General features: G+C 44.3%; 1 protein-coding gene across 16 annotated transcripts in view; it reads left to right on the top strand.

Moving 5' to 3' along the window:
• The window catches only part of fynb (FYN proto-oncogene, Src family tyrosine kinase b), a 278,988-nt gene that overhangs the window by 241,043 nt on the left and 14,580 nt on the right, over positions 1-23,365 (top strand). For 15 of the 16 annotated variants that reach the window (XM_085997842.1, XM_085997839.1, XM_085997837.1 and 12 more), the window contains 6 exons: positions 3,113-3,216; positions 4,502-4,651; positions 7,577-7,741; positions 12,994-13,173; positions 22,074-22,150; positions 22,243-22,396. In XM_085997842.1, coding sequence (XP_085853968.1) covers positions 3,113-3,216; positions 4,502-4,651; positions 7,577-7,741; positions 12,994-13,173; positions 22,074-22,150; positions 22,243-22,396 — 830 coding nt within the window. Of the gene's footprint in view, positions 1-3,112; positions 3,217-4,501; positions 4,652-7,576; positions 7,742-8,147; positions 8,304-12,993; positions 13,174-22,073; positions 22,151-22,242; positions 22,397-23,365 lie in introns of all 16 variants that reach the window. The other variant, XM_085997844.1, reaches the window with a different exon arrangement.

Here is a 23,365-nt window from a genome sequence, read left to right as displayed (position 1 = left end):
CTAACTTTTTTTTTAAGTATCTGACCTGATAGCAGGAGGACCCCCCCCCCCCCCCCATACAGTCAATGTGGGTTCAGGCATTACAGCCCAGTCTGATTAAAAACATGTACTTACTTAGGCTGAATCAGATTTTCCAATCTGGTGCCCATTCTACTACTACTACAACAAATTGGCCCATAATTGGCGGCCCCTACAGGCGCGTACGTGCCGGGATTTTGCGCGCAAAGCGCATGCGCGAATACCCGGAACTTGCGATCTGTCAAGAACCTTCTTGACGGATCCAATGCATCCCCGGGCAAAGGGCATCCGCTGGCCGAGAGTTGGGCTATTTGCCCAGCGAATGCCCGTGAAATTCTCACGCCTGGTAAAAGTAGGCGTAAGGCCTGCTTTTACCAGCGTAAGAATTCAAATGAACATAAAAATAAATATTTTTCAATCATTTAAACATTAAAAAACTGGTACAATAAGGTACGGTTATTTTTAGCCCATTTATAACATTTAAATTTATTTTTCAAAAAATTAAATTTTTGTTTTAAATATTTAATTAAATGGCATTTTAATTAATTTCAACTATGTAATTTTTAAAATTTATTTGATGTGTATAGGTATTTTGGGGGGTATTCCCATTCATGCTGATAAGTATGAATGGGGATTCCCTTCTTTTATTGTTTGGACCGGCCCACCTGATCCCAGGGGCGCTTGCGAACCGCCTGCACCCGAGATACGTGAGTCTCTACCCAGAGAGGCCCAGGACCACGAATCTACGCACCCCTGGGCGTTTCATTTGCGGATCCGAGGCATTTCCCCGCGGGAAGCCTCCATCCGCAAATTCAGGGCCACTGTACTTATATTGCACCTTTTTAAAGTCAAAAAACGTCCCAAGGCGCTTCATCAAGGTGTAATCAGACAAACATGGATGCCGAGCCCCAAAAAGGAGGGGTGACTAAAAGCTTGGTCAAAGAGGTGGGCTTTGAGGAGATGGAGAAATTTCGGGAGGGAATTCCAGTGCCTAGGGCCGAGCCAGCTGAAAAGGTGGGTGTTGTAGGGCTGGAGGAAGTTTTGGGATAGTGCTCCTTAAAATCTACCTTTTGGTCACCTGTCCTAATATCTCTCTGGCTTGGTGTCAAAGTTTATCTGATAATGCTCCTGTGGATGTTTTGCAACATTAAAGGTGCTCTGTAAATACAAGTTGTTGTTGTTGTTGCCAAAAACATTATTGCGAGGGCCGTGCCAATTTAAGAGTGCCATAAATAGCGGTACAGCTATTACTATGTAAGTGGCGTGAGACCCTGGCTCCACAGCAACTTTACTTTGTTGTTTTTTTTGCTTAAGCATCATAAACATGAGTAATTGGCAAGCCATAATTGTAATTGAACACTCCAACAGCTACTGCTGGTATTTATATAGTGCCTTTAAACTAGAGAATGTCCCAAGGCACCTCACAGAGAAGAAGCTGGTGCCAAATATAGTGGAAGAGTCTGGAGCTTGTTTGAAAAGATGGATTTTGGGAAGCTTATAAAAGCAGTGAAAGGAGCAGCAATGCACTGGGGTTTAGGGGGAGGGTTTCTGAGAGTGGAGCTGATACAACAACAACTACTTGTATTTATATAGCGCCTTTAATGTAGTAAAATGTCCCAAGGCGCTGCACAGGAGTATTTTAAGACAAAAAATTTGACACCAAGCAACATAAGGATAATTTAGGGCAGGTGACCAAAAGCTTTCAAAACTGAGATAAGGAGAAACTTCTTCACTCAGAGGGTAGTAAATCTATGGAATTTGCTACCTCAGAGAGCTGTGGAAGCTGCGACATTAAATAAATTTAAAACGGAGATAGACAGTTTCCTAGCTGATAAGGGAATTAAGGGTTATGGGGAGCGGGCAGGGATGTGGATGTGAGTCTAGGTTCGGATCAGCCATGATCCTATTGAATGACGGAGCAGGCCCGAGGGGCCGTATGGCCTACTCCTGCTCCTACTTCTTATGTTCTTATGGTCAAAGAGGTAGGTTTTAAGGAGTGTCTTAAAGGAGGAAAGAGAGTAATGAGGCGGAGAGGTTTAGCCAGATAATTCCAGAGCTTAGGGCCTAGGCAACAGAAGGCACGGCCACCGATGGTTGAGCGATTATAATCAGGGATCCTCAAGAGGGCAGAATTAGAGGAGCGCAGATATCTGGGTGTGTGAGGGGCTGAAGGAGATTACAGAGATAGGGAGGGGCGAGGCCATGGAGGGATTTGAAAACAAGGATGAGAATTTTGAAATCGAGGCGCTGCTTAACCGGGTGCCAATGTAGGTCAGTGAGCGCAGGGGAGATGGGCGAACGAGATTTGGTACGAGTTAGGACACGGGCAGCCGAGTTTTGGATGACCTCAAGTTTACGTAGGGTGGAATGTGGAAGGCCAGCCAGGAGTGCGTTGGAATAGTCAAGTCTAGAGGTGACACTCCTAATGAGGTAGCTGAACACGCCGAATGATGGTGGAGTTGAGGGGGCTAGGGGGCAATTAGATAATGCACAGGAGGAGGCCAGAGTCAAAAAACCAAAGGGGAAAGCCTGGACCTGAGGCTGGAGAATGTATGAGGTAAAGAGGGGCGAGTCTGTGGAGGGATTTGTAAATGAGGGCGAGGGTTTTGAATCTGAAGTTGGAGTACAGGGAGCTGCTGGAGGTTTATGGCCGAGTGGGACTTAGTGTGTAACAGGATACAGACTGCAGAGTCTCGGTTGCCTTGGAGTCTGTGTGAGGTGGAGTTCGGGAGGTTAGCGAGGAGAGCATTGGGAAAGTCGAGGACGCTGAATGGGGAGAGGACGCAGGGAGCAGAAGGTGGGTTTGTACAGAGGAGATGAGCCTGGTGAGAGCACGGGGCAAATGAGGAGGAGTTCATGATCAGAGATTGTGGCTGAAGGTGCTGGGATGCCAAGAAGAGGCAGTTGTGCAAACTTTTGAGATTTTTAAAAAAAAGTTCAAAAGCTCCTTGAATGTGGTGTTGAAGGTGATTTGTGGAAAAGAGGTGTCTGGGATTGGCGCCAACCTTCTATTAAGCCGTTCGGAATTCTTAAGTTATTTTTAACTGTACGCAGCGTTTTCCAGTTCTTATAATGAAATCTTGTCTGTCAACAGGTGGTACTTTGGTAAACTTGGCCGCAAAGAGGCTGAGAGACAACTTCTGTCTGTCTGTAACCCAAGAGGAACCTTCCTCATTCGTGAAAGTGAAACCACCAAAGGTAAGGATTTTTGCCCCATTATGTTCTGCTGAAATATATAACCAAGCAGAGACTCCCCTTGGGTTTTAAACACACGGAATAGGGATCATTGCTCTCGACCAGACTCTTACTAGAATGCTCATGTGGAGCTTCAAACATCTTCCTGCGTATTGTCAAAAAACCGAATGCTGTTTAGCTAAATAATAATTACTGCAGCTTTCACAGCCAATACTTTATTCAGTTTATTTATTTCTTAAAACTCATTAGGCCCCTTGCCAACCGCTAGCTCAAAAGAGCCTCCAAGCCAAGTCACTAAATCCTGTCATCTGGACACAAACCCTTCGAGTACCTTGGAGCTCACCCAGTTGGTTCATTCCCTTCCCTTTATTCACTGTTTCTTTAGAAGAAACTAGAAGAAAAGAAAATGTTTAGTTTATAGCTGTAGTAAATCTTTGTGGGAAAAGTATTAAATGTAGGTCCTGGGTAACATTACGTCTATAAAACATTCTTCATGGTTGGGTGATTACAATTCTGATCAAAGTATCTTTTTATTTCGAGTTGCCCTTTCTGCATTTTATTGCATTGGTGGTTGTGAGTGTTTGTCTCCAAACTTGTTTAATCTGACAACCTGGGTCTGTTAAACCAATGTGTAAATCAGTGTAACATTCTGAATTATTTTTGTAATTAATGTTTCTGTAACTGTTGCCGTGGGGGGAGGAATCTTCTGAATTTTGTAACTTAATCCTAGCGTGTTCCCATTCTTCATTAAAGTCCCAGTTACAATTTGGCCTTGTATTGGCACTAATAACATTCTTTTTATGAGTTGTCTTGTCTAGTTTATTTGCCAACCCAGTCGCATCTAAATGTTTGAACTCCTCCCCAGTAAGTAGGCAGTACGATCATGATCGCCATAGTATTGAACAAACAGAACTTGCAAAAAAATTAGTTTTTATTATAAAAGTGTTCCTGTTATGTTTTACCATTATATAGGATTGAAGCACTCTGGGAGCTACGCCATGTGCTAGCCTTAGATTATGTGCCCAATAAAGCCATGTTGGATGTCAGCTGTTACTGGCTGACAGACTGAAAGTGGGAACAACAGCAGCCCTGTTCATTTTCCCCTAGACCAGAGAGAGAGAGAGAGATTGAGCCAAGCTAATGCACTGACTTAATGAATTGCCAGGGCCTTTTACGAGAGGCATATGTAGGTGGTCAGAGCCTTAACGTGATTCTAAAAGACACAGAGCAACGTGATTGTGAGTACCACTGAGCTAAGTAATGGTGCCGCTTCATTTGATGCACGCAGGTGCCTATTCTTTGTCAATACGTGACTGGGATGATACGAAAGGAGACCACGTTAAACACTATAAGATCCGCAAACTGGATAATGGTGGGTATTATATAACGACCCGGGCACAGTTTGAAACGCTGCAGCAGCTGGTTCAACATTACGCAGGTAAGCGCTATTTTGAGCCTATAATTGTGACCAGTAAACACTGTTCAAATTTCCTTGCATGCATTTCTGTATAGAAGTAAAACATTGCTACAGTATCCGTCGGAAATGTGAAACCCTTTTACCAAACCTCAAAGTTAGTCAAATAATACAAGAACCTTGTGTTACTTTTTAATTAATATTTAACATTTACACACGGAAAATATAATGCAACTGCTCGTGGAAGGTTTTTTGTTGGGCTATGGGTGTGAAATACACTACAAAGTGGGTAGTTACTCTGCAATAAGTAAATTATTATCTACTGTCAAGTAGAATACAGGTAATGGTGTTTATTACATGTGCTTGAGCAGCTCATTCCTATGTTTTATGTTGCTTTATTGTCCTTGTTAATACATGCATTGTTCTTTACTCTTACTGATGTAACTGCGATCCTCTCCAGCAGCTGCTAATTTTACGACCTTCAAGCAGCGAGGTGTCACAACTCCATTCACGTTGTTGACTGCTCCCTGCTGATTCAGTTACTCAAAGTACTGGCTGGTGTTGAACTGAGCCATACAGCCCAAGACCATCCCGGGTTCAGTTCTCGGGTTGTGCTGATTTAGCAGGTCTCAGCCACAGCAACCACTGCAATGCTACTGTTGGCCTCCGAGGTTTTCTCCATCACCCACAGGCTAAATTTCTTTACTATTAAATACATACGGATTACAGGGCTGGAGGCCCCATTTGGAAAAAGCTACTGAGGGTTAGGAGGGAGCAAATCAACTAGGGTTCCAACTCCTGACCACTATCCAGTGACTCCGGCTGGGAAATCAACTTCAGGAGACATTTTTTGGTAAATTCATTCTCGGGATGTGGACGTCGCTGACAAGGCCGGCCTTTATTGCCCATCCATAGTTGCCCTCGAGAAGGTGGTGGTGGTGAGCTGCCTTCATGAACCGCTGCAGTCCGTGCGGTGAAGGTACTCCCACAGTGCTGTTAGGTAGGGAGTTCCAGGTGAGGTCAAAGAAAGAAAGACTTGCATTCATATAGCGCCTTTCACGACCACTGGACGTCCCAAAGCGCTTTACAGCCGATGAAGTACTTTTGAAGTGTAGTCACTGTTGTAATGTAAGAAACACGGCAGCCTATTTGCGCACAGCAAGCTCCCACAAACAGCAATGTGATAATCACCAGATAATCTTTTGTTATGTTGATTGAAGGATAAATATTGGTCGGGGCACTGGGGATAACTCCCCTGTTCTTCGAAATAGTGCCGTGGGATCTGTTATATCCACCTGAGAGAGCAGACGGGGCCTCGGTTTAACATCTCTTCCGAAAGACGGCACCTCCGACGGTGCAGCACTCCCCTCAGTACTGCACTGGAGTGTCAGCCTAGATTTGTGTTCAATCTCTGGAGTGGGACTTGAACCCACAACCTTCTGACTCATAGGCGAGTGTGCTACCCACTGAGCCACGGCTGATCAAGCTTTGCTCTGAAATTCTCTACAGTCGAAAGTGCATGTTGGCACTCGTTGCCTAGACACAAACATGAAGAACAGCCATTTGGATGAGTTGCCAGAGACTAGCTGGCACCCATGGAGGCAGACCCCAATGAGAGTTAGCACCTTGGGCAAACATCTTCATTTTTATTTTTATAGTTTTCCGCCAGAATTTTTGGAATGCAACCCACTATATTCACAATATCAATAAAGCGAGCAATTTTTTTCACCTTTCCACTCGGTTAGTCTCTTCACCTTTACTCAGTGCAGTTCCGTTATCAACCAACAGGAGGCATGCTTCTGTGGTGTTACTGGTCCTCTGGTCCACCCTCTCTCTGTTTATACCTCAGCCCCTGACTGAGCTCTCCATTGTTGTTCACTACGCCATCCACAGGGCTTGCCCAATGAGGACAGGCGAGTTTGACTGTTGCGTCATGCTGGAGTCAAAATGGTGATCCTCAGGGTGGGGAATCCAGTCTCAGTTGGCTGCACAAAACAATTCCCTACCATCAATGTATTGATTTATTTTAAATAAGTATTGTACGCTACATATTAGTTGCATAATATTGATGCAATGCTCGCCTTCAGGATGTAATCTTACTGTCAGTTCAATGTGCTATTGATCCATTTATGCCTATCGCAGCACTGCTTGTTTTGACTGTGAGGTTGAAGATGTCTTAATCTGGCAAAAAATATATATAGAATAGATCTGTGGCGGATGAGGACATCAATGTAATATGGCGCTGACTGGAATCCAGACCAGCTACTCTTTTCTTTATTAATGATACAATCCATTTTTTAAAAAGTTCCGTATTTTGTGGGAAAATATCACAAAATGTAGGAAAGGCCTGAGAATGCCTTTTCTAAGGCTGCTTTTCAATTGTAATAGCGGAATAAACGCGTGCTCTTGAAACAATTTCAATATTGGGAGGTTTTTTTTCCACCTCTTCTCCCCCCCCCCCCCCCCCCCCATTCTTTATAACCTGGCCTACCAAAAGTTGAAATAATTTAGTGTAGACTATGGTACTAGACGGCCTATTGGTAAAATGTTTTTAAAAGTCTAATTGGTCGCAGGTACTGTAGTTTACTTAGCCCCATGGAGGGAGCCCTGTCACCCTGGTATGATGCAAGTTCCCAAAGAGAACTGTTCAGTTAAATTACATATTTTCAGGAAACATCCGAGTTTATCTCTTTTGCTGTTCGTAATCTGATTTGTTGCTGGTATAATTTTTGTTGATTAAAGTAGCCAGTAAATCCTAAACCCCACAGACCTATTAGTCACAGTGGAAACAATGCTACAGTTGCTTGCCAGCGAGATATCTCATTGCATTTTGCTCTTGCCAATGTCACGGAAAGCCCGTACCATTTATTTGTTTGTCTCTCTCTCTCTGTCTCTTCTGTCCCCGGTGTGCCTTCTGTACCAACGACTCTGCCGCCCCACCCTCTGCAGAGCGAGCTGCTGGTCTCTGCTGTCGCTTGGTGGTCCCCTGCCATAAGGGTATGCCGAGGCTGGCTGACCTCTCTGTGAAAACCAAAGACGTGTGGGAAATTCACCGTGAATCTCTGCAGTTAATCAAGAGGCTTGGAAATGGGCAGTTTGGGGAAGTCTGGATGGGTATGAAACGAGAACGATTCTGTGCCTCCTCCCGGATATCTGGGAGGGGGGGTGGTTTACACGAGGAGCGATGGAAAGCAGAAGGAGTTCAGCGCAGTCGATCTAAACGCGCACACAATCATCAAGTGTGGTTAATAAATTCACCCAAAAAATGCCTGGCACTTCAGGCACTCCATTGGCTACCATTTGCAAGGATGGCTGCCAATTCCGCCACGTCCTGGGGAAAATGTTCTCATTTGAAAAGGGTGTATTGGTCACTTCAAAAAAAAAAGTAGATACTGTAGATAGATTGCAGCTGTTTAGATCCGACAATGAGCTGCACTTTGCCACTTCAGCTTCCATCCTCCTGACTGCATGCGCTTCATTGAATTTTAAATCCTCTTCCCATTGCATCTATTCTCCTTAGAGTCAGCTGACGGTTTGTGCCATAACTTAACAATGGTTTGTACAAACATGATACCGCAAACTGTTGGATTAGCTAAAGATTCATGGGAAATTTTACGGGAGTCCCTAATGTTGGAAAAAAAGCTTGGTCAGGGATGTTTCGCCGACGTGTGGCATGGTAAGGTGGACAAGAAGCTTTCTTCTATAATCTTACGATCTTTTTCAAGATTAATTCAAATGTTGAAAGACAGAAGGCGGCCCATTAAGCAAGAGATGGCCAGGATGCTGGCCAGCCGTAGGTAACAAGTCGTCAGCAGCACTTTATTACTTAATTGATTTTTAATGTGGAACATATTGTGCGTCATATGTCAGAGGGCAGTAGTTATAGGGAACACTGTTCCACATCAACCAAACCCACCCACAAGTAGGCACCAACCTCCTTTTAATGGGAGTCCAGAACAAGGAGGCATAGCCTTAAAATTAAAGCTAGGCCATTCAGGGGGGATGTCAGGAAGCACTTCTTCACACAAAGGGTAGTGGAAATCGAACCCCCTCCCCCCCAAAAAAAGTTGTTGAGGCTGGGGGGTCAATTGAACATTTCAAAACTGAGGTTGATAGATTTTTATTAGGTAAGGGTATTAAGGGATACGGAACCAAGAGAGTTAAGGTACAGATCAGCCACGATCTAATTGAATGGCGGATGTTCGAGGGGCTGAATGGCCGACTCCTGTTCCTCTGTTCCATTGACTTTGCTATGCTGAACTCTGGAGGTCAGATTCCCTCTGAAATCAGCGCGGTGCCAAATCAGTGCTGGGATTTGCCAGACTCCCCTCAGCGGTTAGTTTTCCATGCCGCCAATTCAGGCACAGATTTGTTTTAATGAGATGGCGAACCAAACGACATCTCCTGATCCTCTGCAGCTACGTTTTGTATCTCTGTACCGTGCACTGTGTCCCTCGCATCTCACCCTGCCATTCAGGAAAGCCTCGTGTTTGGCAGTTGTGAAGATCATTAGCCTGTGTAAACATACACGACATGCTTGTGTCCAAGACAACATGGAGAGGAATTGCCCAGATTTCTCCCCCCCGCCAAATTAGCCTGGGAATGACCTTGTTTTTTCACCTCTCCCAGGAGATCACATGGTTTCATGTGGGGTGGGGAGTGTGTATATATTGTGATGCACAAGGTATCACAAATTGTGTGGGATAGGCTGGATGGGTCTTTTCCTGTCCGTCATTGTTCGTATGAAGGGCCCAGCCTGAAGCTACCCCTATGAGAGCTGCCAATGTAGCCAGGGAAGCTCTCCCAATCTACCTGTTCAAGTTTCTTACGGTGAGCCCTGATAACAGACTGACCCTCGCTTTACCACAGGCACAAGAGTTTCAGTGTTGGCTCTCATCAATAGACGGCATAAGCAGCAGTTCCATTTCCTGTTGAACCACAAAACACAGGATATCTCAATACTAGCATGTCATAGATAATACCTTGGTTAGCTCACCCCTCTAAAGTCAAGGCAATACAAACCAAGTTTATACAACCTAGTCTCATAATTTAACCTTTTAAGCCCCAATATCATTCTGGTGAATCTGCACGCTACCCCTGAAGAGGTCAATTTTTCCCATTTATGAAAGTTTTTTCCTCCCTCTGTACATATTGCATAACACTGCACAACCAAGAGGGTACTAGGTCACCTGCAAGTGCCATACACATCAGAACAGGTATTTTGACACTTCACTTCACTCCGCCCCAAATCATCGAATAGAATCATAGAAATTTACGGCACAGAAGGAGGCCATTGGGCCCATCGTGTCTGTACCGGCCGAAAAAGAGCGATCCAGCCTAATCCCACTTTCCAGCTCTTGGTCCGTGGTCCTGTAGGCCACGGCACTTGCAAGTACTTTTTAAATATGATGATGGTCTCTGCCTCTACCACCCTTTCAGGCAGTGAGTTCCAGACCCCGCCACCCTCTGGGTGAAAAAAGTTCTCCACAACCCCCCTCTAATCCTTCTACCAATTACTTTAAATCTATGCCCCCTGGTTATCGACCCCTATGCTAAGGGAAATAGATCCTTCCTATCCATTCTATCTAAGCCCCTCATAATTTTATACACCTCAATTAAATCTCCTGTCAACCTCCTCTGTTCCAAAGAAAACGACCCCAGCCTATCCAATTTTTCCTCATGGTTAAAATTCTCCAGTCCCGGCAACATCCTCGTAAATCTCCTCTGCACCTTCTCTCCAGTCATATCTTTCCTGTACTGTGGTGACCAGAACTGTACGCAGTAATCTAGCTATGGCCTAACTAGTGTTTTATACAGTTCAAGCATAATCTCCCTGCTCTTCTATTCTGTGCCTCAGCTAATAAAGGCAAGTATCCTGTATGCCTTCTTAACCACCTTATCTACCTGTCCTACCTTCAGGGTTCTGTGGACATGCACTCCAAGGTCCTTCTGATCCTCTACACTTCTCACTATCCTACCATTTATAGTCTATTCCCTTTCCTTGTTAGCCCTCCCCAAATGCATTACCTCACACTTCTCCAGATTGAATTCCATTTACCACTTTTCTGCCCACCTGATCAGTCCATTGATATCTTTCAGCAGTCTACAGCTTTCTTCCTCACCATCAGTCACATGGCCAATTTTTGTATCATCTGCAATTTCTTAATCATGCCTCTACATTGAAGTCTCAATCTTTGATATATACCACAAAAAGCAAGGGACCCAGTACTGAGCCCTGTGGAACCCCACTGGAAACCGCCTTCCAATCACAAAAACACCCGTCAACCATTACCCTTTGCTTCCTGCCACTGAGCCAATTTTGGATCCAACTTGCCATTTTCCCTGGGATCCCATGGGCTTTTAGAATCATGGGGGGCAAAATTCGGTATCGACCATTTTGTGGCGCCAACATCGCCCGGGCGCTAACATTACCGCCTGGCGTTAATTAGCGCTGGCAACCGCAAAATTGAGTTTTAGCGCCCCAAGAGGGAAATGGAGCGCTAAATCAAGCACTCCACTTGCTTCTTGGAGCGTAATTGGCAGCAGGCGGGGCGGAGACTTCAGCAGCGCTGCACACTGGGCCGTGCAGCATAGCTGCGTTCAAAGGCTCCTTCCCTCCCTTAAAGGGATGGGCCATCGCTGCAGGCTCTGCAATAGAAAAATTACCTACCTGGACCATCAAGGCAGCCGCGATCCCGCGCGATCAGCCTGGCACTCAAGCAGAGTGCCGGGCTGATCGATCGCGGGCAGGAACCCACGAAAAAAGCTTCAACAAGAAAGGTAAGTTTTTTTTTGTTTGTTTTTTTTTTTTTTACTTACCTCGGCCACCTCGCCTTTAATCATCACCCCCAAAGCGGCTGGCCGCCCGATGCACGCCTCCTGCAGCTGTCGATATTATCGACTGGCGAGACTGCAGGGGGCGAAAGTCAATTTCGGGTCTAGGGCGATGCACATGGCAATAACATCACGATCTCCAGGTGAAGGAGATTGGGGCGCAATGCCGTAGCGCCGCTGCAAAACCTCCGGCGAATATGGCGGGAGTCGATGTCGGCGTGCGCCCGGTTGCAAAGCCATTTGCGCCCCGTTAGCGCCCCCTGGGGATGCTAACGGGAGGCGCAAAGGCACCCAATTTCTAGCCCATAGAATCATAGAATGGTTACAGTACAGAAGGAGGCCATTCGGCCCGTCGAGACCGTGCCGGCTCTCTGCAAGAGCGCTTCAGCTAGTCCCACTCCCCCACCCTTTCCCTGTAGCCCTGCAAATATTTTTCCTTCAGGTACTTATCCAATTCCCTTTTGAAAGCCACCTTTTCTGATCAGTCTGCCATGTGGGGCCCTGTCAAAAGCCTTGCTAAAAGCCATGTAGACTACATCAAACGCGCTACCCTTATCGACCCTACTTGTTACATCCTCAAAAAATTCAATCAAGTTAGTCAGACACGAACTTCCCTTAACAAATCCATGCTGACTGTCCTTGATTAATCTGTGCCTTTCTAAACGATTAATACTGTCACAGAATTTGTTCCAACAATTTTCCCACCACCAAGGTTAGGCTGACTGGCCTGTAATTACTCGGTCGATCCCTTTCTTCCTTTTTAAGCAGCAGTGCAATGTTAGCAGTCCTCCAGTCCTCCGGCACCACACCTGTAGCCAGAGAGGATTGGAAAATGACGGTCAGAGCCTCTGCTATTTCCTCCCTTGCTTCTCTTAACAGCTGGGATACATTTCATCCGGCTCTGGTGATTTATCTACTTTCAAAGATGCTAAACCCTTTAATAGATCCTCTCTCACTATGTTTATCTCATCTAATATTTCACACTCCTCCTCCTTAATTACAATGGAGTGGAGCCTAATCTCTCAACCCCAGTTTAGTTACTTAGTGGCCCAGTTATATCTCAACACTTCAAATTAAGTTAGACTTTCATACTTTAGTTGTAGTTTTCAGACTTGGGCAATAATGGATTGGTATCGTCAAAGTTGCATCATATGATCAGTCCAACATATAATGCTTTAACGGTGCGTAACTTGTTTTCTAAATCAGTTTTACTGCCAAACCTAAAATGGCTGATTACCTGTTAAGTGCTGTAAGTCTGGCTCAGATATTGCATGTATTTTGCTATTAGTCAGTATGCTAAGTTAAATATACAAGCATGCAGACAAAGTCTGGCTGAAAAATTCCTCTTAAAACCCAATGCGTATATTACAGAATAAATGGCTGCTCCACTATAACACTGACCGCAAAGCTAACCAAAAAAAAAAGCCATTATGAACTTAGCGGGTTTTGCTTTTGTTACTTTTTGTCATTTCTTTATTTATCATTTTAAATTTATGTAAATTAAACCTTTTTTTTGTGTGGTTTGGGTGAAGGTACTTGGAATGGAACCACTAAGGTTGCAGTGAAGACGTTGAAACCGGGCACTATGTCTCCCGAGTCCTTCCTTGAGGAAGCTCAGATCATGAAGAAATTGAGACATGACAAATTGGTTCAGCTTTATGCTGTAGTCTCTGAAGAGCCTATCTACATCGTCACTGAATACATGAGCAAAGGTAGAATCGCCTTGCCATTTTATTTAAATGTTAAAGTTAACACTTTTAAAGTGTCTAGTCTTTTTGTTCACTGTTCGTATCCTTTGGGAGTTATCCTGTGTTTTATATTGAATTCTCTTGCATCCCAGGTGAATTTATTCAATTATAGAAAATGTTCATGTATTTGAGGGTAGTGTTCTGTACCATTGAACTCCAAGCTTGAGTCAAAGGTACAACCATAGGAAATGACTTGTTGAATTTATTACTAACCCTTTGGAAATGGTGATTTAATAAATTAGACAGGGACTATTTATATAAATGAAGCAGTGTTGGCCACCTGTTTGTTTTGAAATAACTTTTTATTGCTGTAATTCTACTTGTTAAGTTAACCTGTCAATGTAAGCTGTCTTGTTCGCCACCTCGGTTTTGGTTTTTTGGGTTGGAGAGGAGGATTGGGTGGAGGCAAGTCCAGTAGTCCTGTACGATAGAGCTATTTGGACATCCTCCTTTCCCATATTCGTCTCCTGTAGTCTTTCTGCATCATGCAAGTTCCCAGACGACAAGCTTCTCCCAGACGTCTAGCAACACTGCTGTATAACTAATCGTTAGGAGGCAGCCCATGTGGACACTGATCTTTCACTCCCTGTGGGTAGTGCCTGGGACTTTGCCCCAAGCTTGGTGCCAAAATTAGAAAATCAGGCAACAAATTGGTCACAAGGGAATCAGTTCCCAAAGTATATCATATTTTGATTTGTTCAGCGTGTTGCTGGTCAAGAAATGTTCCATAATTCCAAATATGTGTTTGATTTTTACATAAAATATCAAAAAAGGAAATTGTACCCACTAACTTTATAACACAAAAATGTCTCAATCTAGTGGGGTGGCCAATTGCTTTCTCAGCTTCCTGACACAGAATCCAGCTCATTTTATTGGAATGGAAATGTACGTCATGGCTGTTAATGAGGAACAATTAGGGGCAGGTTATATTTCCAATTTGAGGTACCTCTCAACCGCTGCAGCTTACATTTTTTAAAACAATTTCTATGAGGAAAATCGCAGCATGCATCAACGGAGGGGCAATATGTTTCCAAACCACTCTGCTGGACCTCCCAGTTGGAAGGGAAGAGTGGTGTATGTTGTCCAGTTTTGGCTTGGTGGTAGTCCCTTTTAAACCACTCACAACACACAAGGGGGTTTAAAAGTCAGCTGCTGTCAGAATGGTGTCCCAGTTTAACCCGATACAAATGTGAAATTCTGTTCCGTTAAGTGGGGGTAAATTTGATTGAAGAAGGAACCAAGCCAAGCATTTCAAACATAGCCATGTTGTGTGACTGGCTCACTTGTGTGTATGACTGGTAGCTCCTTTTGAATTGACTTATTTCAAGCCCTGCCAACTTTGAGCAGGGCATTTAAGCAAGTTGAATTGTTCAAATCATTAAGGTGGCTCAGAACCTTGAGAGCTAAATCGAGCCAGTTGGCTCCTGCAGTTGGAAAGTATACGAGGAAAGGAAGCTCTGCAGATGTAACGGCTGACTACAAAATAATAGATTCACATGCAGATTGTGTTCACTTACTTTATTTTGAGGAATTTTGGTATAATATCTGTTATAAATATATATGTGTGATACTGCTGTTGGATATTTGCTTGTTCTTCCTATTGTTCAGTAATTTTGCTCATTAGTTAATGTCTGCTATGATACTAAGTTACTTTTTGAAGACAGAAGAAAGGTCCCATGGAGAGACGGGATAGATCTTGTAGCTAAAGCAATTTGCAGTAAAGGTTTCCGTTTGTTATTCTGGGCTCTCTAAGGACCAATGTGAAGATATTCTGGTGGTTGTATATGTGAGGTAAAATACGAAAGCTCAGGTATCTCGAATAAAAGGGACAAGAAAGACCCAAAAGCATTATGTGGTGCCCTATTGATGTATGGGATTGGTTGTTTGAGAGAGTGGATTCACCTACTTCCTAACCTTAGTGCTAACCTTGGATCTCCAACATCAGTTTATTCAGCATGACTGAGATTTTCATCTGGAGCCGAAAAGATTAATATCCAGGGGAAGTAAGGATGCTGCCCCTCACTGCCACAGTGAGACACAGCCACTGACTGGACCTGCTATACACACTGTCAAATGGTCTCTGTTGCCTGGGATACCTGTTTGGGGGGGGTGGGGGGGGCAGGGTTGCAAACTGCCCCACATCTGGGAAAAAAAGCTGTGATTTCTCCTCCAAGGTAGGCAAAGTTAGTCTTTTTTTTAATAAGAGAAATCGTATTGGGGAGGGTAGGAGAAGAAATTGAATTTTTCCTTTCAGATTCTGAAGTGAAATAAATTTGCCCATAGTCTTAAATCGAAACAGAAAACTCTGGAAACACTCAGCAGGTCGGGCTGCATCTGTGGAGCGAGAAACAGAGTTAACGTTTCAGGCCGATGACCTTTCGTCAGAACTGCGTGGTCTTATTTGCTGTTTTTGTTGGGCATGAATCTGTGTTGCAATGTGGTTTATAATTTGGCAGTTCTGCTCTGAAATAGCCCCGGCATGGCTGCCTTGGGATATTAAGTGAAAGGTAGGGAGCACTGTGTTGAGATTGGATTGGCTAGGGTTTTGCGTGTGTTGATAACTGAGTTAATGGCGCCATTCCAGCTTGACAGTAACAACAACAACAATTTGTATTTATATAGCGCCTTTAACGTAGTAAAACGTCCCAAGGCACTGCACAGGAGTATTTTAAGACAAAATATTTGACACCGATCCACATAAGGATAAATTAGGGCAAATGACCAAAAGCTTGGTCAAAGAGGTAGGTTTTAAGGAGCGTCTTAAAGGAGGAAAGAGAGGTAGAGAGGCGGACAGGTTTAGGGAGGGAATTCCAGAGCTTAGAGGTTGAGTGATTATAATCAGGGATGCTCAAGAGGACAGAATTAGAGGAGTGCCGATATCTCGGGGGGTTGGGGGAGGGGGGGTGAAGGAGATTAAGAGATAGGAAGGGGCGAGGCCATGGAGGGATTTGAAAACAAGGATGAGAATTTTGAAATCGAGGCGCTGCTTAACCTAAGCCAATGTAGGTCAGCGAGCACAGGGGTGATGGGTGAACGGGACTTGGTGCGAGCTAGGACACGGGCAGCCGAGCTTTGGATGACCTCAAGTTTACGTAGGGTGGAATGTGAGAGGCCAGCCAGGAGTGAGTTGGAACTCAACTTTCACAGCTGTTGTGGCTCTCCTTACCTCGGACTGGGACTCGGGGGCAGGTTTGTGCAAAAGAAAGTAAAAAAGGCATGTTTCCCCTTCAGGCTCCTCTCTGGAACAGATGAACCAAATACAGTGTGATCTGATTTAAACTGAGGGATTGGCCAGCAAGTTGATCCACTGGGGAAGGGGAGTAAGCAGTGAATTATATAGAATTCTGTTGAAATTACCGCACAGAAACAGGCCATTCGGCCCAACTGGTCTAGGCTCCACACAAGCCTCCTCCCACCCATACTTCATCTAAGCAGTGAAGATATGACAAATGTAGTTCATGGTAATACGGCACACAAGGGAAAGAGATCTTGGGAGTACCTCGATAGTTCATTGAAATCATCAGTCTGGTGTGTGATAGAAGTGAAGAAGATCCTCGTGCACATAGCCAGAGAGCGAAAACAAGGCCCAACGGGTAATACTGAGCTTGTGTGAAGCATTAGTTCAACCTGTCCTGGAATACCGTATATAATTCCCATCACCGTACTGTAATAATGTCATCCTGGCTTTGAAGACCATAAGAACATAACATAAGAATTAGGAACAGTAGTAGGCCATACGGCCCCTCGAGCCTGCTCCGCCATTCAATAAGATCATGGCTGATCATTGACTCCACTCCACTTTCCCGCCCGATCCCCATATCCCTTGATTCCCCTAGAGTCCAAAAATCTATCTAGCTCAGCCTTGAATATACTGAACGACTCAGCATCCACAGCCCTTTGGGGTAGAGAATTCCAAAGATTCACAACCCTCTGAGTAAAGAAATTCCTCCTCATCTCAGTCTTAAATGGCCAACCCCTTATCCTGAGACTATGTCCCCTAGTTCTAGACTCTCCAACCAGAGGGGCAGATTGACCACAATGCTCTTTATTCTAGTCCTGTGCAATCCTGTATTCTTATTTGTATTCTCTGTATTTGCTTGAATGAGGCTTAGTTGAAACACTATTGTAGTGGAACCAAAGAAATTTTCCTTTTTTTTATAAATGGCACAATCGTATCACTCAGGCAGTGTTAATGCCAATCACATGCATGACGTCTGCTGAGTGGATTGCAGCATATACTTACATTTGGGGTACTGCCAGGATTAAAAATTGCAGAGCTGGACGGGAGCAGAATTTCTACTTGTCCTGCCAACAGAGAGCATTACTACCCCCATCAGGTAGAAAATCTAGCCCATCACCGGGACAGTACAGAGAAAGCTTTACCCGATCTAACAAGAGGCTGCACAATACCATCATCAGATAGAATGGGCGTAATCTATTCCCCAGCACCGGTACCACTCGCTCACCCTTCTACAAAATAAAAGGGAAATCGCGTGTCGGGAAACCTGAACGGATTGTGAAGGCTGCGAGGAAATACTTCCCAAGGGTTAAACCAAATAGCTGCAAGCAAATAGCACAGAGCCCCAGCACATTAAATAATCCATTTCATTGGTCTCAAATGGCTGTACTTAAGCACTTAAGGTGGATAACTACACAGTGCTGCCATAAGCAGTTTTATAAGGTCACTGGCAAACCTTGGAAATCTGTCAAAGCAAGCAATTCAACGATTAGTTTTGCTCATCTTTGATGACTACTGAAGTGGAAAACTGAATTTCTTTCATTATTTCTCTACTGTGTCTCTTGACAATAGATCCTTCATGGTACTTCCTTTACCAACTGGCCTGAGTAGTTCTTTTCTACCATCCGTTTTGATTGATTGGTGATTGCTTGATTGAGAGATCCCCTCCTGCTGGGCAGTGTTGGTCCTCCCAGCTTTACCACCTTTGCCCTTGTTAAAAACGGGGGTGCACGGCAGGGCGCCTCTTGTGGCAACTAAACCACTGAGCCTCTCCCCGCCACAATTAAAGCTCGTTGCCACTTCCGCTTTGAGAACGCTGTCACCGTACATCATGTCGACGCAGTGCGAGGCGATTCAGGGCACGGGTTCAAGACCATTAAATCGATGCCAATGGCCATACTGTCGGCGGGAGGCGTGGAATTTCCCCGCGTGGAAGGGGAGGCGAATCAGAGGGACAAATCTCAAGGGGTCACCTTGAGGACATTCAGACCACCAGTAGAATTGACAAATTGCTGAGAGTCGCGCAGTCAGGAACTGGCACAGGCCAGAGGGAGAAAACTAATTCAATATATATATTTGCGTCCCAGTGAAAGAAAGTAGAAATGCCGGTCGCGTGACAAAGTGAAATTATATTCCTCCCCCACTCTCCTGTCAAAGGGAAAAAGCCAATACTGTATGACTGGCATCAGACCATTGCTGTGATTGCAGTAAAGTCATTAAATCTGCACTAGATAAGAAGGGCCTTCAGAAAGTACTCTATAGTGCTCTATACATAGAAAAAATAGAGAGAACGACCAGACCTAATGTGCAAAATGAGCATGAGTAATACTTTTTATAGACCTTCACAGTGATGTACGGGGTAATTGTGATCATCTAGTTGTAAAAAAAGAACCAAAAAAATCCTCCAGTTCAAAATGAGCAATGAACACATCGGCCGAGTTTGCTAAATCTCCAGCACTCAATAGATTTTTCCATTTGTCCTTTACTAGTAAAAGTGCCTCCCATGCAGAGTGTGTTCGATCTGCCTTTGTTTTACTGCTCTGGTAGTGGTTTCCTCCCAGCTCACCATCTGTGAACATTGGCTGGGAACAAATCCACTTTGGCTGGGCAGTGTTGGGCCTCCCAGCTTCACCACCCGCGCACTGTTGAAAATGGAGATCCCAAGGGCAAAGCCTCTTTTTGTCACTGCAACTAGTCTACTGAACCCCAGCACGAATAAAGCTCAATATACAGGAGCAAAGGTGCTGGGGTTAAAGTCCGAACTGTAACCGGGGCTGTGGCTAAAACTGTCATCAAACTGCACAAATACAGACACTACGCACGGGCACATAGTTCAGGCAAATAGTGATGACTATCTACTTCATTCAGGTTGTACAGTTTTGAGATCCAGACAATTTACTCCTGACTTATACAAAACCGATAACATGATTAGTTGATTATCAAATTTGTAATTTCCTACTTAAGACCTTTAAAGGGGTTAGGTGTGCCTCTCATTCTTTTTTTATTACATGATTTTTTTAATTCATTCTCAGGGTGTGGGTGTCACTGGCAAGGATGTCATTTATTGCCCATCCCTAGTTGCTATGAGAAGATGATGGTGGGTTGCTTTCATTCAAATATATAAATAATCATGGAATTCAAGGCATTAATATTCCCACAATAAAAATGCCTTTGACTTATTTAAGCGGTGTAAATCACTGGCATTCATAATATATTGTTGGTAAAACTGCATATCCTGCAATGCACCATGGGCAACGGCACAGGATATCATAGAATCATAGAATGGCTACAGCACAGAAGGAGGCCGTTCGGCCCGTCGAGCTCGTGCCGGCTCTCTGCAAGAGCACTTCAGCTAGTCCCACTCCTCCGCCCTTTCCCTGTGGTCCTGCAATTTTTTTTCCTTCAGGTACTTATCCAATTCCCTTTTGAAAGCCACGATTGAATCTGCCTCCACCACCCTGTCAGGCAGTGCATTCCAGATCCTAACCACTCGCTGCATTAAAAAAAAAAGTTTTTCCTCATGTCACCTTTGGTTCTTCTGCCAATCACCTTAAATCTGTGACCTCTGGTTCGCGACCCTTCTGCCGACGGGAACAGTTTCTCTCTATCTACTCTGTCTAGACCCCTCATGAATTTGAACACCTCTATCAAATCTCCTCTCCACCTTCTCTGCTCTAAGGAGAATAACCCCAGCTTCTCCAGTCTATCCACATAACTGAAGTTCAGTACAATACTGTTACTTCAATACAATATTCAAAGCTGCATGATTGAAGACAGTGTCCATAGTTCTTGGCACTCGGTCTCCAATGCTATCCAAAGATTATCCATAAGGAGCACCAATTGACCATTCGTGTATCGAGGTGCAACAAGTTAAAACTGAAAACGCCAAGAATGTCTCCGGATTATAAGGATGTATTTTCTTTTTGCAATGCAATTTCTTTGCAGCAGCCAGGCCGTCACTGAACCATAGAGGTTTACAGAACAGAAGGAGACCATTTGGCCCATCGTGTCTGTGCTGTCTTTTTGCCAGAACAATTGAAAACTACACCCACTGCCCTGCTCTCTCTCCCTATAGCTATATATATTCCTCTTCCTCATCAAAATATTGTCATTATATTTTGGCAGATGAAGTGGTATTGACTTCCTGATACAGAATAGCCTCCTTGTTTTTGGCACACACAGTATTTTTTGGTCTAACAATGTGCCATAGGCACTACCCAGCAAAGTATTGTTACTTTAATTGCTCTCTGAGCAAAAAGCACTTGTCTTCCATTTTGCAACTTAGTGAAAGAAAATTGTATGATGTTGTATAAAAAGGTTCTAGGCTCTACTTACTCAGTCCAAAGATGTGCGGGTTAGGTTGATTGGCTATGATAAATTGACCCTTAGTGTTAGGGGGATTAAATACGTGGGGTTACGGGGATAGAGTGGGATATGTGTTGGTGTAGGGGTTACGGGGATCGGGTGGGATATGTGTCGGTGCAGGCTCGATGGGCCGAATGGCCTCTATCTGCACTGTGGGGTTTCTGTGATTCTGTGAGAACACCAATACAGACTGCCTTTAAATGTTGTACACAATCATCATGAGTGGGCAAGTTCAAACCCAGGTTTCTGTTGAGAGGACAATTTGCTAATTCACTAAAGACCAGTCTCAAAAGTGGTAAAACCTATTTACGACAATATTTGCAGCCATTGTATTACAAGGGCCATTAATTAACAGTACAAAACACTGGAGCAGCAAAAGTTATACAGCTTTTTATTTGCATATTAAGACTCTCAAACATCAGGTGAAGTTGTGCCATTTTACAACTTCCCTGTTTGCTTATTTCATTAAGAGTCTCCTGGCCTTTGTCAGTTTCATTTAGGCTGGGTAATAAATTCCTTACATTTGCAAGGAGGGGGGTTTATGAGCACCAGGCTGTAGGAATTCTGCTCACTTGTGATGGGTGCATGACACTTTACAAAGTTTAGCACCTTTGCCACTGCCCTGCTGAGATCAGTGGGCACAGCGGGGATCAGGGTAATTGAACCATGCACTTTCTGGCTCTGTATGACTCAGTACCCCATCGGACAGTGCATTTACCCATTGAACCCATCGAGGGAGCACCACCTCCTTACCATTTCATTGTGGACGTTTGACGTTAAATCACACATCCCAGATTGGGTTATTTCCTTTGCTATTGTGAGAAGCTGATGAAGCAAAAGGACACATCTTCATTGGTTTGTGTAGGGAGGGAGACAAGAAACTATCTTTTTAAAACAAAAGCCAGTCCTTCAGTGTCACTGCACCAGCGATGCAAACAAGCAAGAGCACATCTAAGGGTGGAGACATCAGATCCGTGAAAGCCGTGTTAACCCATTTAGAAATCCAGTTGCGTTTCTTACAGTAAAGCTTGAATTTGGTAACCAGACTGTAGTCCATGGTCTATGTGGGCAAGTGTCTGGTCTTCCTGTAAAGCTGTCGGATTCTAATACCACTGTGAATTTCACTGGAAGACAATGTTATAGATGTGTTCAACTATTAACATTATTCAAATTGCACAGACACTGATTCAGTACTTCCGTGTGCAAGTTAGCACTTAGCTGTGACTTTACTGATTTAACACATTCTCACCTCATATTTCAGGAAGCCTGTTAGATTTCCTCAAAGATGGAGAAGGAAGAGTCTTGAAGTTGCCCAACCTAGTGGATATGGCAGCGCAGGTGAGGAGTGAACAGAACTCCCAAACTACTACTTTAGTGGACTTTTCCCACAACTTCATTCAATAACTATTTTTTGCCCTGGGTTGGAACAGGTTGCAGCGGGTATGGCCTACATTGAGAGGATGAACTACATCCACAGGGACCTGCGATCGGCCAATATTCTGGTTGGAGACAATCTGGTGTGCAAGATTGCTGACTTTGGATTAGCAAGATTGATTGAGGACAATGAGTACACAGCTCGTCAAGGTGGGTTATTTATGCATTTGCATCTTGCCCGTTGTGTCTCGCACACAGACTCCAAGCTTGTTTATATTGAAAAATGTTATTTTAATACTGCAATCCTGAGTGCAAAGTTATATCACCTTTTTAAAAAAAAAATGTAATTGTTCTATCACTGAGGGTTAGGTTTTCCTTGCATTACAACAGTGACTACACTTCAAAAGTGCTTCATTGGTTGTAAAGCGCTTTGGGACGTCCTGAGGTGGTGAAAGGCGCTATAGAAATGCAAGTCTGTCCTTTTTTTTGGATAATTATCATGTAATGCCCTTGCCAAAAATACAATAGGTGTTGGAACTGGTCCGTAAGATTCAAATGGACCTTACTGAGATAGAGGTTCAGCCATGATCATATTGAATGGCGGAGCAGGCTCGAAGGGCCGAATGGCCTACTCCTGCTCCTAGTTTTCTATGTTTCTTACAGGATGCGGTAACTGTTACCAACACGTGCGATAACCCTACAGATTCTGACAGCACCCTTTGAAAAGGGTTGCAGCTTACCTTACATACCGTCCATCTACCGCACCCCCCCCTCACCCCAACACACATGTAGCTGTCAGCTAGAGCCCCAGTTAGAATATCAATATATATGAGGAGAGATTGGGACTGTAACTGTCAACAAAACAGGTAGTGGGTAATCCTGCAGTGGACGATAACTTCGAACAATGCTTCGTGATGGTTCAGCAAACTTGTCCAGTGACCAGCTGAGTGCACAAAACTGGAAGGTCCCAGGTTACATCCCAGGTCTGTGCTGATCTCTGCCAGAGTGGGGTAGGGGCTTCTTCAGCACTCGTACATTTGGGAGAAGGAAGTGCGTCAGGATTCCTGCTCCTGATCATTGTCCAGTGACCCCTGCTGGAAGTGTGGGTGTCGGGATATCTGGCAAGGAGAGGATTCAGAAGAGTGTAGAAAACTGATGAGAAAAAGAAAATATTTTGTC

The sequence above is a fragment of the Somniosus microcephalus genome, chromosome 9, assembly GCF_052327205.1.
Source record: "Somniosus microcephalus isolate GS21.2 chromosome 9, FLI_Smic_1.0, whole genome shotgun sequence".
NCBI classification, from domain to species: Eukaryota; Metazoa; Chordata; class Chondrichthyes; order Squaliformes; family Somniosidae; genus Somniosus; species Somniosus microcephalus.
The sequence above is the reverse complement of the archived record's forward strand: the minus strand, read 5'-3'. Positions and strand labels throughout refer to the sequence as shown.